Raw genomic sequence first — 10,994 nt, forward strand, 5'->3', positions numbered from 1 at the left:
CTAAAAATAAAAATTTCAATTGAAAAATAATTGAAAATTTTCAATACAAAAACAAGTTACATTAGTTTATTTTTAATTAGATAGTTTTGTACATAAAAAACTTTTCAATTTAATATGCTATATAAACAATTTCTACATAAATTTTTTCTCTTCATAAATATTTTTTTTAAGTGTCCCATTTCTTAAAGCATTGGTAGCAAATTACCTAAAATAAGATAAGTGGTGAATATGAGTAACCAAAATAAACAAATAAAAACACCTAAAAACCTTTGCATCAGCTTACCCATTTCACTCCAAAGATGAGTTTTATGAACCTTGGCTCCCTATCTTTATGGAACACTATTCATTCCCTAAACTCATTGTTTATTGTAAGGACACGATTCGCAACAAACCACAACAGTGTTGGGTTCGCACGTGAAAAGGCCCAGACAATATCATTTGTAGAGCGTGGGTTTAAAAGGTTAGGCTTTGATTACCCGGCGGTGGGTTTTTTGTGGTGTGCATACATCGTTAAGGTGTTTTCACCCCTGGAGTCTTTCTCCTAGAGGTGGGATGAGAGGCTCTGCCTTTTTTGGCCCTTTTTCCCCAGCCCCTCTTCTTGGTGGAACTTTGGGTCTGCCGAGGACTGAACTGTCCTCGGCTGCATCTCCGGGCCATTTTGTGCTTTATATTATTGAGCTTGGGCCATAGCCTTCTTTGGCTTGGGCCCCTCGACTCCCCATGAGTAAGTGGGCCTGGCCCATAAATTATTGGGCCCCACAATAGCCCCTCAAAACCCTACTGTCCGACCTCCTGGTTGGAGAGGGGGGTTTTGGTAATACCGAGCCCTTATTATGGCTCATTTAATTCAGCCTTTGACTGACGTTGGCGATTCTTCACCTGCCCAGGAAATGTACCGGTTTACGAGATGTTCCTCTTAATTTACTCACGATACGCTCACGCCGTCTGGTTATCCGAAGCGTGTCTTTAACAGTTTCCCTTCACGAGACCTCTCAGATTTAATGGTTACTGATGGTGTGGGGGAGCGGAACGGGCATATTCTTGTTGGCGGATTTCCTTGGAAATCTGAACATATTAAGTACCATCCTCTTCATCCCTCATATAAAAAGGAAAGACGAGAGTTGTTTCTCACATACATGAATCCCTTTAATCCCCCCGAAATCTGAAACCCTTAGATTCCTCCCAGAGTTTGCTTTTACCCTCTGGTTATACCTTAACCTGTAATACGTTCACCATAGTAATTAGCAATGAAGGAGCCATACCCCTCCCAAAAACACCATGTTCCAGTAAAGCTCAAAATGGCTTGGTCAGGGCAAGGATGGCGGAGACTCAAGATTTGTCTCACCTTCCTTTCAGCCAAAATCCGAAGCAGGGACTCGTCACGTCACACTTTCGGCGTGACTGAGCCGAGGACACCCCTTATCAGTACCACCCGCTCTCTCAGGAGCATATCTAACATGGCACCAGTGTGTTAGGAGTCAGGACTGGGGCAGGGACTAAGTGCCCCTGCTTCTTCCTCTCTTCGTTCACTGGTGCCTCCTTTTGCCTCTCTTTCTTCTTCTTTCCACCACCAGATCCATCCTGGTGCTTTTCCTTCTCCCTCTTTTGCTCCTTTTTCTTCCTTTTCATCTCTTCCCCCTTCTTCTCCTCCTTCTTTTCATTCATCTCCTCCATCTTCCTCATTCATCTCCTCCATCTTCTTCTTCCATCTCCTCCATCTTTTTCTAAAGAAAGTTCTTCTCTCAATATGGGCGATACTGAGGCAGAGATTGGAGAGACTTTGAAGACGAGTTTAAAAGACACCTGACTGTTTACTTATCTGTATTGTTGATGTTATTGTTGTTTCGGCAGTTCACCTTTTGTATAGGCTTGTTTAAGCCCCTCTTTGTAAGTTGTAATACATCTTTATATTAATAAAAATTGTTATAATTTTACTTCGCATGTTATATCTCTATGTTTCCAAAATGATAACGCAATGCATAGACATACAGTCTTGTAAATTCTTTTTATTTTTAAACCGTGACCGACGTCTAGGACCAAAGTTCCAGTTAATAAAAAGATCTTGCTCTGTGTTTATAAAAATAATCCTGCTCAATAATACTGAATCGAACAAATGATACTTAGGGCTGAAACTCCCATTAGGCAGGAACAGAAAGGATATTATGATGAGCTTACTGAATCGGCCGAGCACAATACTGCCGACCTTAGAGTACAATACTTGGGGCCTTAACCCCTTATCAAAGAGAAGGGCGTTTCTACGAATTTGCAAGTGCTGTTCGGCACAAAAATATAGCATTTGAATCAATGACAACTAGGGCCAAAATACTTGCTAAGAAATAGGTGTAACCATAACTTTAGTAGAGTTGTTTGGCACAACAATGCCGACCTGTGAAGAACGATACTTACCCCAAAACTAGCCGAGATGAGAACTGAGTGCTCGATGCGGTGTAGGAAGTAACCATCCGAAGACATATCACCTGCAAAATGAACAGCCCCCTGAGGCTACTGAACAGTGGGGCGTTTCGCCATCTTCTTAACACTCTTACTGGCCTTAACCTTTTACAGTATTTGAGCCGAGGACTTTCCCCATTCACGTAGTTGGTTTCCCCATAGGCTTGAGTCCGAGGACCACGCAAGGCCTCGGTTCTGTCTAAGACTTGTGTTTTTTCTTTTGAGTACTTGGTTTCCCCATAGGCTTGAGTCCGAGGACCATGCAAGGCCTTGGTTCTGTCCAAAACTTTTTTGAGTATTTGGTTTCCCCATAGGCTTGAGTCCAAGGACCATGCAAGGCCTTGGTTCTGTCCAAAACTTTTTTTTGAGTACTTGGTTTCCCCAAAGGCTTGAGTCCGAGGACCATGCAAGGCCTTGGTTCTGTCCAAAACTTTTTTTTGAGTACTTGGTTTCCCCATAGGCTTGAGTCTGAGAACTATGCAATGCCTTGGTTCTGTCCAAAACTTTTTTTGAGTACTTGGTTTCCCCATAGGCTTGAGTCCGAGGACCATGCAAGGCCTTGGTTCTGTCCAAAACTTTTTTTTGAGTACTTGGTTTCCCCAAAGGCTTGAGTCCGAGGACCATGCAAGGCCTTGGTTCTGTCCAAAACTTTTTTTTGAGTACTTGGTTTCCCCATAGGCTTGAGTCTGAGGACTATGCAATGCCTTGGTTCTGTTCAAAACTTTTTTTGAGTACTTGGTTTCCCCATAGGCTTGAGTCCGAGGACCATGCAAGGCCTTGGTTCTGTCCAAAACTTTTTCTTGAGTACTTGGTTTTCCCATAGGCTTGAGTCCGAGGACCATGCAAGGCCTTGGTTCTGTCCAAAACTTCTTTTGAGTACTTGGTTTCCCCATAGGCTTGAGTCCGAGGACCATGCAAGGCCTTGGTTCTGTCCAAAACTTTTTTGAGTACTTGGTTTCCCCATAGGCTTGAGTCCGAGGACCATGCAAGGCCTTGGTTCTGTCCAAAACTTTTTTGAGTACTTGGTTTCCCCATAGGCTTGAGTCCGAGGACCATGCAAGGTCTTGATTCTGTCCAAAACTTTTTTGAGTACTTGGTTTCCCCATAGGCTTGAGTCTGAGGACCATGCAAGGCCTTGGTTCTGTTCAAAACTTTTTTTGAGTACTTGGTTTCCCCATAGGCTCGAGTCCGAGGACCATGCAAGGCCTTAGTTCTGTCCAAAACTTTTTTGAGTACTTGGTTTCCCCATAAGCTTGAGTCCGAGGACCATGCAAGGCTTTGGTTTTGTCCAAAACTTTTTGAGTACTTGGTTTCCCCATAGGCTTGAGTCCGAGGACCATGCAAGGCCTTGGTTCTGTCCAAAACTTTTTTGAGTACTTGGTTTCCCCATAGGCTTGAGTCCGAGGACCATGCAAGGCCTTGGTTCTGTCCAAAACTTTTTTTGAGTACTTGGTTCCCCATAGGCTTGAGTCCGAGGACCATGCAAGGCCTTGGTTTTGTCCAAAACTTTTTTGAGTACTTGGTTTCCCCATAGGCTTGAGTCCGAGGACCATGCAAGGCCTTGGTTCTGTCCAAAACCTTTTTTTTGAGTACTTGGTTTCCCCATAGGCTTAAGTCCGAGGACCATGCAAGACCTTGGTTCTGTCCAAAACTTTTTTTGAGTACTTGGTTTCCCCATAGGCTTGAGTCCGAGGACCATGCAAGGCCTTGGTTCTGTCCAAAACTTTTTTTTGAGTACTTGGTTTCCCCATAGGCTTGAGTCCGAGGACCATGCAAGGCCTTGGTTCTGTCCAAAACTTTTTTTTGAGTACTTGGTTTCCCCATAGGCTTGAGTCCGAGGACCGTGCAAGGCCTTGATTCTGTCTAAAACTTTTTTGAGTACTTGGTTTCCCCATAGGCTTGAGTCCGAGGACCATGCAAGGCCTTGGTTCTGTCCAAAACTTTTTTGAGTACTTTTTTGTACTTATTTGCTTTTTTCGCAGGTCAGCCCCTCGACCATGGCGGGGAGAGTTGGCTTGAGGTCGGAAGCCCCTAGAGCTGCCCGTGCCGTTGGCGCTGCAGGACGTAGCCCCTGACATAAGTTTATGTCGGAACAACAACTGCATGTCACCGAAGATGGGGGAAAACCCGCGAATCTCTGCTTGCTAGAGAGTTGACTCAAACGCCACCTGCGCCATCGCGCAAGCCTCCCCACAGACGGCGCCAATTGTAAGGACACAATTCGCAACGAACCACAACAGTGTTGGGTTTGCACGTGAAAAGGCCCAGACAATATTATTTGTAGAACGTGGGTTTGAAAGGCTAGGTCTTGGTTACCCGGCGGTGAGTTTTTTGTGGTGTGCATACATCGTTAAGGTATTTTCACCCCTGGAGTCTTTCTCCTGGAGGTGGGATGGGAGGCTCTGCCTTTTTTGGCCCTTTTTCCCCAGCCCCTCTTCTTGGTGGAACTTTGGGTCTGCCGAGGACTGAACTGTCCTCGGCTGCATTTCCGGGCCATTTTGTGCTTTATATTATTGAGTTTGGGCCATAGCCTTCTTTGGCTTGGGCCTCTCGACTCCCCATGAGTAAGTGGGTCTGGCCCATAAATTATTGGGCCCCACATTTATATATTGTTTTTATGTCCTAATTAGTAACTGTCATAAAATAAACTCATTATTTATTGCTTTTGTGTCTTGGTAATTGTGATGAAATAAAGTGAATATGTTGAAAAATGAGGAATAATAAAAAGCTAATGAATAAATAATATTTAAATAAAATAGGATTTGGAATAATAAATCTGATGGGATGAAAAGAAAATGATTAGCTAAAACAGGAAAAATATGTTCTTATCTTCAAGTAGAGAGAAAAATGTAGGGATGCCCCTACCAATGTTCTTATATTTTTTTAATTTTTGAAAAGTATTACGTCTAGAATATTTTCACAACAAATCCTAGACGATAAATTTTTACTGATTCTAATTTGAACTCACTACTGAAATTATTCTTTTACCTGCTTTTAATAACCCCTCATATAAAATTTGTTATGAAAATATATTATTAGCATATCATTTTCTTAATTTTTTTTTCTTACTTATTTCTGACCATTGATTCGAACCAACCCCCACTCGCCTTTCTCTCTCTTTCTCTTTTACTTGTTCTCCCCACCACATGCGTCAACACCCCAACCCAAACCCCACGCCGAATTACTTTTGTCTTTCAACTCCGACGACCTTTCCCTTTCTTCTTATTTATTTATTTATTTATTATATTATTATTTTCTATTTTCTTGTTTCTTGTCTCAGAAGAGTCAGAACAATCAATAACAAGGCTACAGTCGTTCTGAGTACAAGCCTACAGCTACAGTCGTTTTAGCTTTATTTGCTCACATGTCAGTCACGTGATGCAATTAGTGTTGTAATTAGTTTTGCACACGTGTCATTATTTAATTAGTTGTAACTAGAATTAATTAGTTAGATTTCATTCTGTTAGGCTTGTTAGTTAGTTTGTTGAGTTTGTTACATTTTCCCGCCAAGTCCTTAGGCTCCGTATGTGTTTATAAACAGAGCAGCACTTGTAATTATTTAGATCTTTTTTCTAATTTCTCTTTTGAGATTGTGAATTTCACTCTCAAAATTCTTTTTCATCTTCCTAATTTTCCTTTGAATTCTTCTTCAAGAATAGTTTTCCTTGAATTCTTGTTTAGGAATTAGCTTTCCTTTATTTCCAAGGCTGAAGTTTCAGCAACTTCTGATTCTATTACTGCTCCTACAACAACAAACAGTAGAAGATTCCTCCAGTTCTTGTTAGCCAATTACTCATTGTCAAAAACTATCAAACTTGGCCTCGCTCAATGATCATGGCTCTCACGCCAAGACTAAAATTGGTTTTGTCAATGGCACAATATATATACCAATGAATACTGTCCAATTTTCAGTCGTTGGATAAGAAGCGACACAATGGTGCTCTCATGGATTCTCAATTCTATTTCTACAGACGTAGTTTCCAGTGTGATTATTTACATATAGACAGCTCGAGATGTATGTCTGGATCTTCAAGAGAGGTTTGCACAATGGAATGCACCTCGAATCTTTCAGATTTAGAAAGCAATCTCATTTCTTGCTCAAGATTAGTCCATTTTGAGTGCTTACTTTACTAGGCTTAAAAGACTTTGGAATGAGTTATCTAATTACAAGGCCTGGTCTGATTACCGTAATCAAGAATATGTTATGTATTTTTCAGTATTGTTTTCAAAGCAATTTAGACCACTTTTGAGTTGTGATTACTTTCGAACTATCAAGATAACTTCAATTAACCTCTGTTAATATATCAAGATCATCATTAGGACTGAGAACTAAAGGTTATTAACCGGTATAAAATAAGGTGTTTATAGATGATTCTTTTTACTCAACCAGCATTCTCAAATTCAATATTAAGTGTGCCATCTTCAAACAATTACATCTCATTCATTTCAAATCCAAGTTGGGTCAAATCTAGCTATGTCCATTTTAAAATCCTGGATGTCTACTTACCAATGAAACAATTTTCACATAGAAATTCATTTTAGTCGGAAAGATAGGGAAAAAATCATCAAATTCTTATATTTGAGCATATTAAAAGTTAGTCGTCTCTAAGCAACTTTTGACCCAAACTCAAACCTGTATAATATTGTAGAAGCCATTATAAGCCTTTAAAGTTCAAATAAGACTGGTGTCACATACATAGAGAATACAAGTGTGTATAATTTATAAAATGTATAGATGCAAAATATCAATCATAAGATATTTTATACAATGTAATTGATATAATGCTTGACTATCGAGCCTCAAACAAGGTAATAGTAATTCCATTGACTAAGGATGACTGGTTCTTGCTTGATGAAGGTGAATTTTTTCCTAGAAAGAAACCCGACTCTTTGGGTTTAGGTAATGAACCCTCACTGTGCAACATCATAACCACAAATGACTTATTTGTCTGATCATCGTGATGTTGTTGCAAACATAAGAAACTAATATGGAGGCAACATACAATCTTCGATAGGATGTCAGAGTCCTCTAAGCAAGTGTCAATCAGTTCTAAAGGCCTACCTTCTTTCCATAATTTCCATGCCTAAAATATTTAAAAATTCTTTATCATTATTTGTACCATTATATGTAAGATAGAAGATGAAATTTGTTGAGAACTCACATGTCCAACAAGGTTTAGACTATGATTTGGATGGAACAAGCCTCGATTTTTCTTTCCATTTACTATCTCCAACAACAATATTCCAAAACTAAAAACTTTAGATTTTACTGAAAATATGCCATCAATGATGTATTCGGGTGCCATATAACCATTGCAAAAACATCATTAAATATGAAAATATTTTATTAAAAAAAATTGTCAACAATAAAACATGTTGAGAATACGTACTATGTTCCAACCACTCTATTTGTGTTTCCTTCAGTCTGATCTCCACCAACAATTCTAGCCATACGGAAGTCAAAAAGTTTTGGATTCATCTTACTATCAAGTAAAACATTGCTTGCTTTGAGGCCTCTATGTATAATCCTCAATCTAGAATCTTCGTGAAGATAGAGAAGCCCTCGCACAATCCCACAAATAAAGTTGAAGTGCATAGACCAACCCAAAACTTTAGCTCTTGTTTGATCTGAAAAGTTTCTCATTTATGTTAATACTAAATTCAAGTTGAATAATGAAACAAAAAATTGGTATTTCTTCAAATAACAATGAAAAATTTCATGAAGTTTGGTAAAATTTATTTGTTTTAGAGAAGTTCAAACCAAAAATGAAGGAATCCAAGCTTCCATTGAGCATGTATTCATAGATTAGCATTCTCTCATCTCCTTCAATGCAATAGCCCAAAAGCCTAACAAGATTTCGATGTTGCAATTTGGCGATTACTATAACTTCATTTTTAAACTCATTCAATCCTTGTCTAGACCTCCGTGAAAGCCTTTTCACAGCAATTTCTTTTCCATCTATTAGAGTACCCTGAAAATTCAAATATCCAAATAGCTTTTTTATTGAAGTTGAGTATGATGAGAATTGATTTTTTGTGATCTTTATAAAAGCACGCTGCAAAGTTACCTTATATATAAGTCCAAAGCCACCTTCACCAAGCTTGTTATTACTTGAAAAGTTGTTAGTGGCAATGGCTATGGTAGCTAAGGTGAAGAATGTGACCTCCACGTCTTCACTTTGGCCTTTAATGTTCTGGTCTATCATCACATTATTCTCCAATTTCTCTGCTAAGATCATGATGGGCTTCACATTATACACAAGAAATAATAATATGGAAAATGTTAAATTCGGTTGAGGTACCCACTGATTAATTATACAATAGAATTATTATTTGATTTCAAATCAACTGAATTAGGCGATCCAAAATGCCAATATCAATAACCAAAATACAATAAGTAACCAAGTCATAAAGCAAAATAAAATAAAGTAAAACTATAAACGCATAAGACATATAATATGATTCTGAAGTGAAAAACCTATGGAGAACTCTCTAAAAGAAAAGGGACTAAATGTGTAACCTACTCCCACTAAGGCAATTAAATATAAAAGGGTGTGTTTTACGGTCTTGAAAAAGTAAAAAATTGTATCTAGACTTTAAATTCCCAATAGGTAACTTACTACTACGACTCACAATAGCTTTAAAACTTTGAGCTGCTTCCTATATGGATTCCTTCGATTCCTCCATGAATGGCAAGTCTGTGAATTAACTAGATCCTATGGTGCACTCCAAGGTACCTCCTTGAATATTTGATCTATAGTCACCTCACTAGAAGAAAGGCTCTATGGTTTCGAACTTTATTTCACAAGATTTTATAAAACTGATAGGATTCTCTCAAGAAAGCTCATAGATGAGGGAGGGCTAGTCGGGGCCTTGCTTAATGGGATCTATATTTACAAGCTTGAGTCAACTTGGTGCCCTTGCTCGAGGCCAAAACAATAGTTTAGCCTTGTTTGAAAATGATTATGCAAATTTTATTCCTCACCATGATTTTTCTTTAGATCGAATGGCTAAACATCACAGCTTTTCTTGTTCAACATCTTACTAGTTGCTTTGTTCGTTTCTAGAAGTTCAATCAAACAATCTTTCAATATCTTTTCCAAAGTGGTTCAGAGAAAGAAATATTACCTCTGAAGTTTGTCCTTTTGCAAATGCAGTAGGTAATCAAGAGCACCCCAAAAACTACGGCAATTGCAACAACAACTATCACTATCACCTTCATCTTTTTCTTGTCTTTCACTTCTTTAGGATTGACTTTGCAATAGAAAAGCAAAAATATTTTAGTAATGCAACAAAATAGATGGAAACAGCAAAGATTATAGCTTTAATGGCAAGTAAAAATATGAATTAAAGAGCAACAAAGACCATAGGCCTATTACCTTGCTCTGAAGCAGGCATTTGAATATATACATCCTGCATATAAGCATCCTGCCCATTAACTGCAACCCGTCTAATATCAATTAGATCTCCAAACCACATGGTGCAACCCACTTCCTCCATTTTTAACATCTGAGTTTGCATAAGCCGTACAGGAACAGTTGTCGAAACATTTGACTCTGCACTCATTAAGATTCATACTTCCGTTCACCCAGGAATACGTGGTATCTGGCATTTTGAGCCCAACAAATTTAACAAACCCAATTTTATCTTTATCCTGGCAACTCAGTTGGGTAATACGTACACATCCCTTAGACCACTCATCTGGGTTCCATGTATTTGGTGACTTATGCAGTTATGCTTGAATCCTTCTACACATTGACAGATAGGTGACTCACCAATGATACAATTTCCATAAGGACCACATAAATTATAGGTGTCACATTTGTCTTTTGGTGTAGAAATGTATGTGATCCATTTTTTATCTGCTTCGACCCATATGTAGCGCTCATATGAGGATGCATTTTCGTTCAAAACTCCCCTTGAGATTACAGAATTTTTAATTAGGTGGAATATGAAGTATACCTCATCGCTGTTGATGACAATCGTAGGTGTAAACCGGATTGTCCTTTAAGTTAGGTACACCCCTAAAACCAAGGCCATTCCATGGTCCGATCTGTAAGAACTTCTTGGTGCCTTTCTTTATGACTGTTTCAGTGTAATTATGAAGTTTAACCCCCCAACTCAGTTCTCCAGGAGACATGCGCCGTTCCAGACCAGTCTTTAAGTCCCATCCAAGCTTCATTCCTGGTAGCCAAGTATCAGAAGGATAGTCAAAGCTTTGCCACAAATATTTTTCTGGGTTTTCTTCGTTCCCTTCTCTTAATACTAGATTTTCTGAATCTAAAAGCTGGACTATTGGATTCCAGGCCTTTTTTGTTGAGTTTGCCGACCAAGCAACTTTTCTATTCTGGCTGAGAAAACAAGACTACCTGAACTGTTTACCATCAACATGCCAGACGAGTAGTTTATTGGATTGAGCCGGTTTGCTACCCAAACAACCGTTCTAACTGGGATATTGTTGTACCATATTCCCAAGTAACAGTTATCGGAATTACCAGGACTAAAGAACCCCAGGGCAAAGCTCATCTCTAGAGACCAGGGTC

At 39.0% G+C, this 10,994-nt stretch overlaps 1 protein-coding gene across 1 annotated transcript; it reads right to left on the reverse strand.

The window, feature by feature from the left end:
• Nucleotides 1–7,832: 7,832 nt before the first annotated feature.
• On the reverse strand, nt 7,833–10,994 carry LOC126694803 (G-type lectin S-receptor-like serine/threonine-protein kinase SD1-1). The gene is made up of 5 exons (XM_050391300.1): nt 9,831–10,994; nt 9,580–9,705; nt 8,520–8,677; nt 8,213–8,423; nt 7,833–8,079 (listed from the first exon to the last, which is right to left on the reverse strand). The coding sequence occupies exons 1-5, from the start codon at nt 10,015–10,017 to the stop codon at nt 7,841–7,843; spliced, it is 921 nt and encodes a 306-aa protein (XP_050247257.1). The 5' UTR covers nt 10,018–10,994; the 3' UTR covers nt 7,833–7,840.

Source organism: Quercus robur, chromosome 8 (assembly GCF_932294415.1).
Source record: "Quercus robur chromosome 8, dhQueRobu3.1, whole genome shotgun sequence".
Taxonomy (NCBI): Eukaryota; Viridiplantae; Streptophyta; class Magnoliopsida; order Fagales; family Fagaceae; genus Quercus; species Quercus robur.

What these genes read in the sequence shown, in the direction of transcription:
- LOC126694803 (XM_050391300.1), bottom strand. Translation starts at nt 10,017, where the DNA reads ATGAGTGCAGAGTCAAATGTTTCGACAACTGTTCCTGTACGGCTTATG. An exon ending in AATGCCTGCTTCAGAGCAAG is followed by an intron (nt 9,706 to 9,830) that starts GTAATAGGCCTA and finishes TCTATTGCAAAG; the next exon opens with TCAATCCTAAAGAAGTGAAA. An exon ending in CAAAAGGACAAACTTCAGAG is followed by an intron (nt 8,678 to 9,579) that starts GTAATATTTCTT and finishes TGATCTTAGCAG; the next exon opens with AGAAATTGGAGAATAATGTG.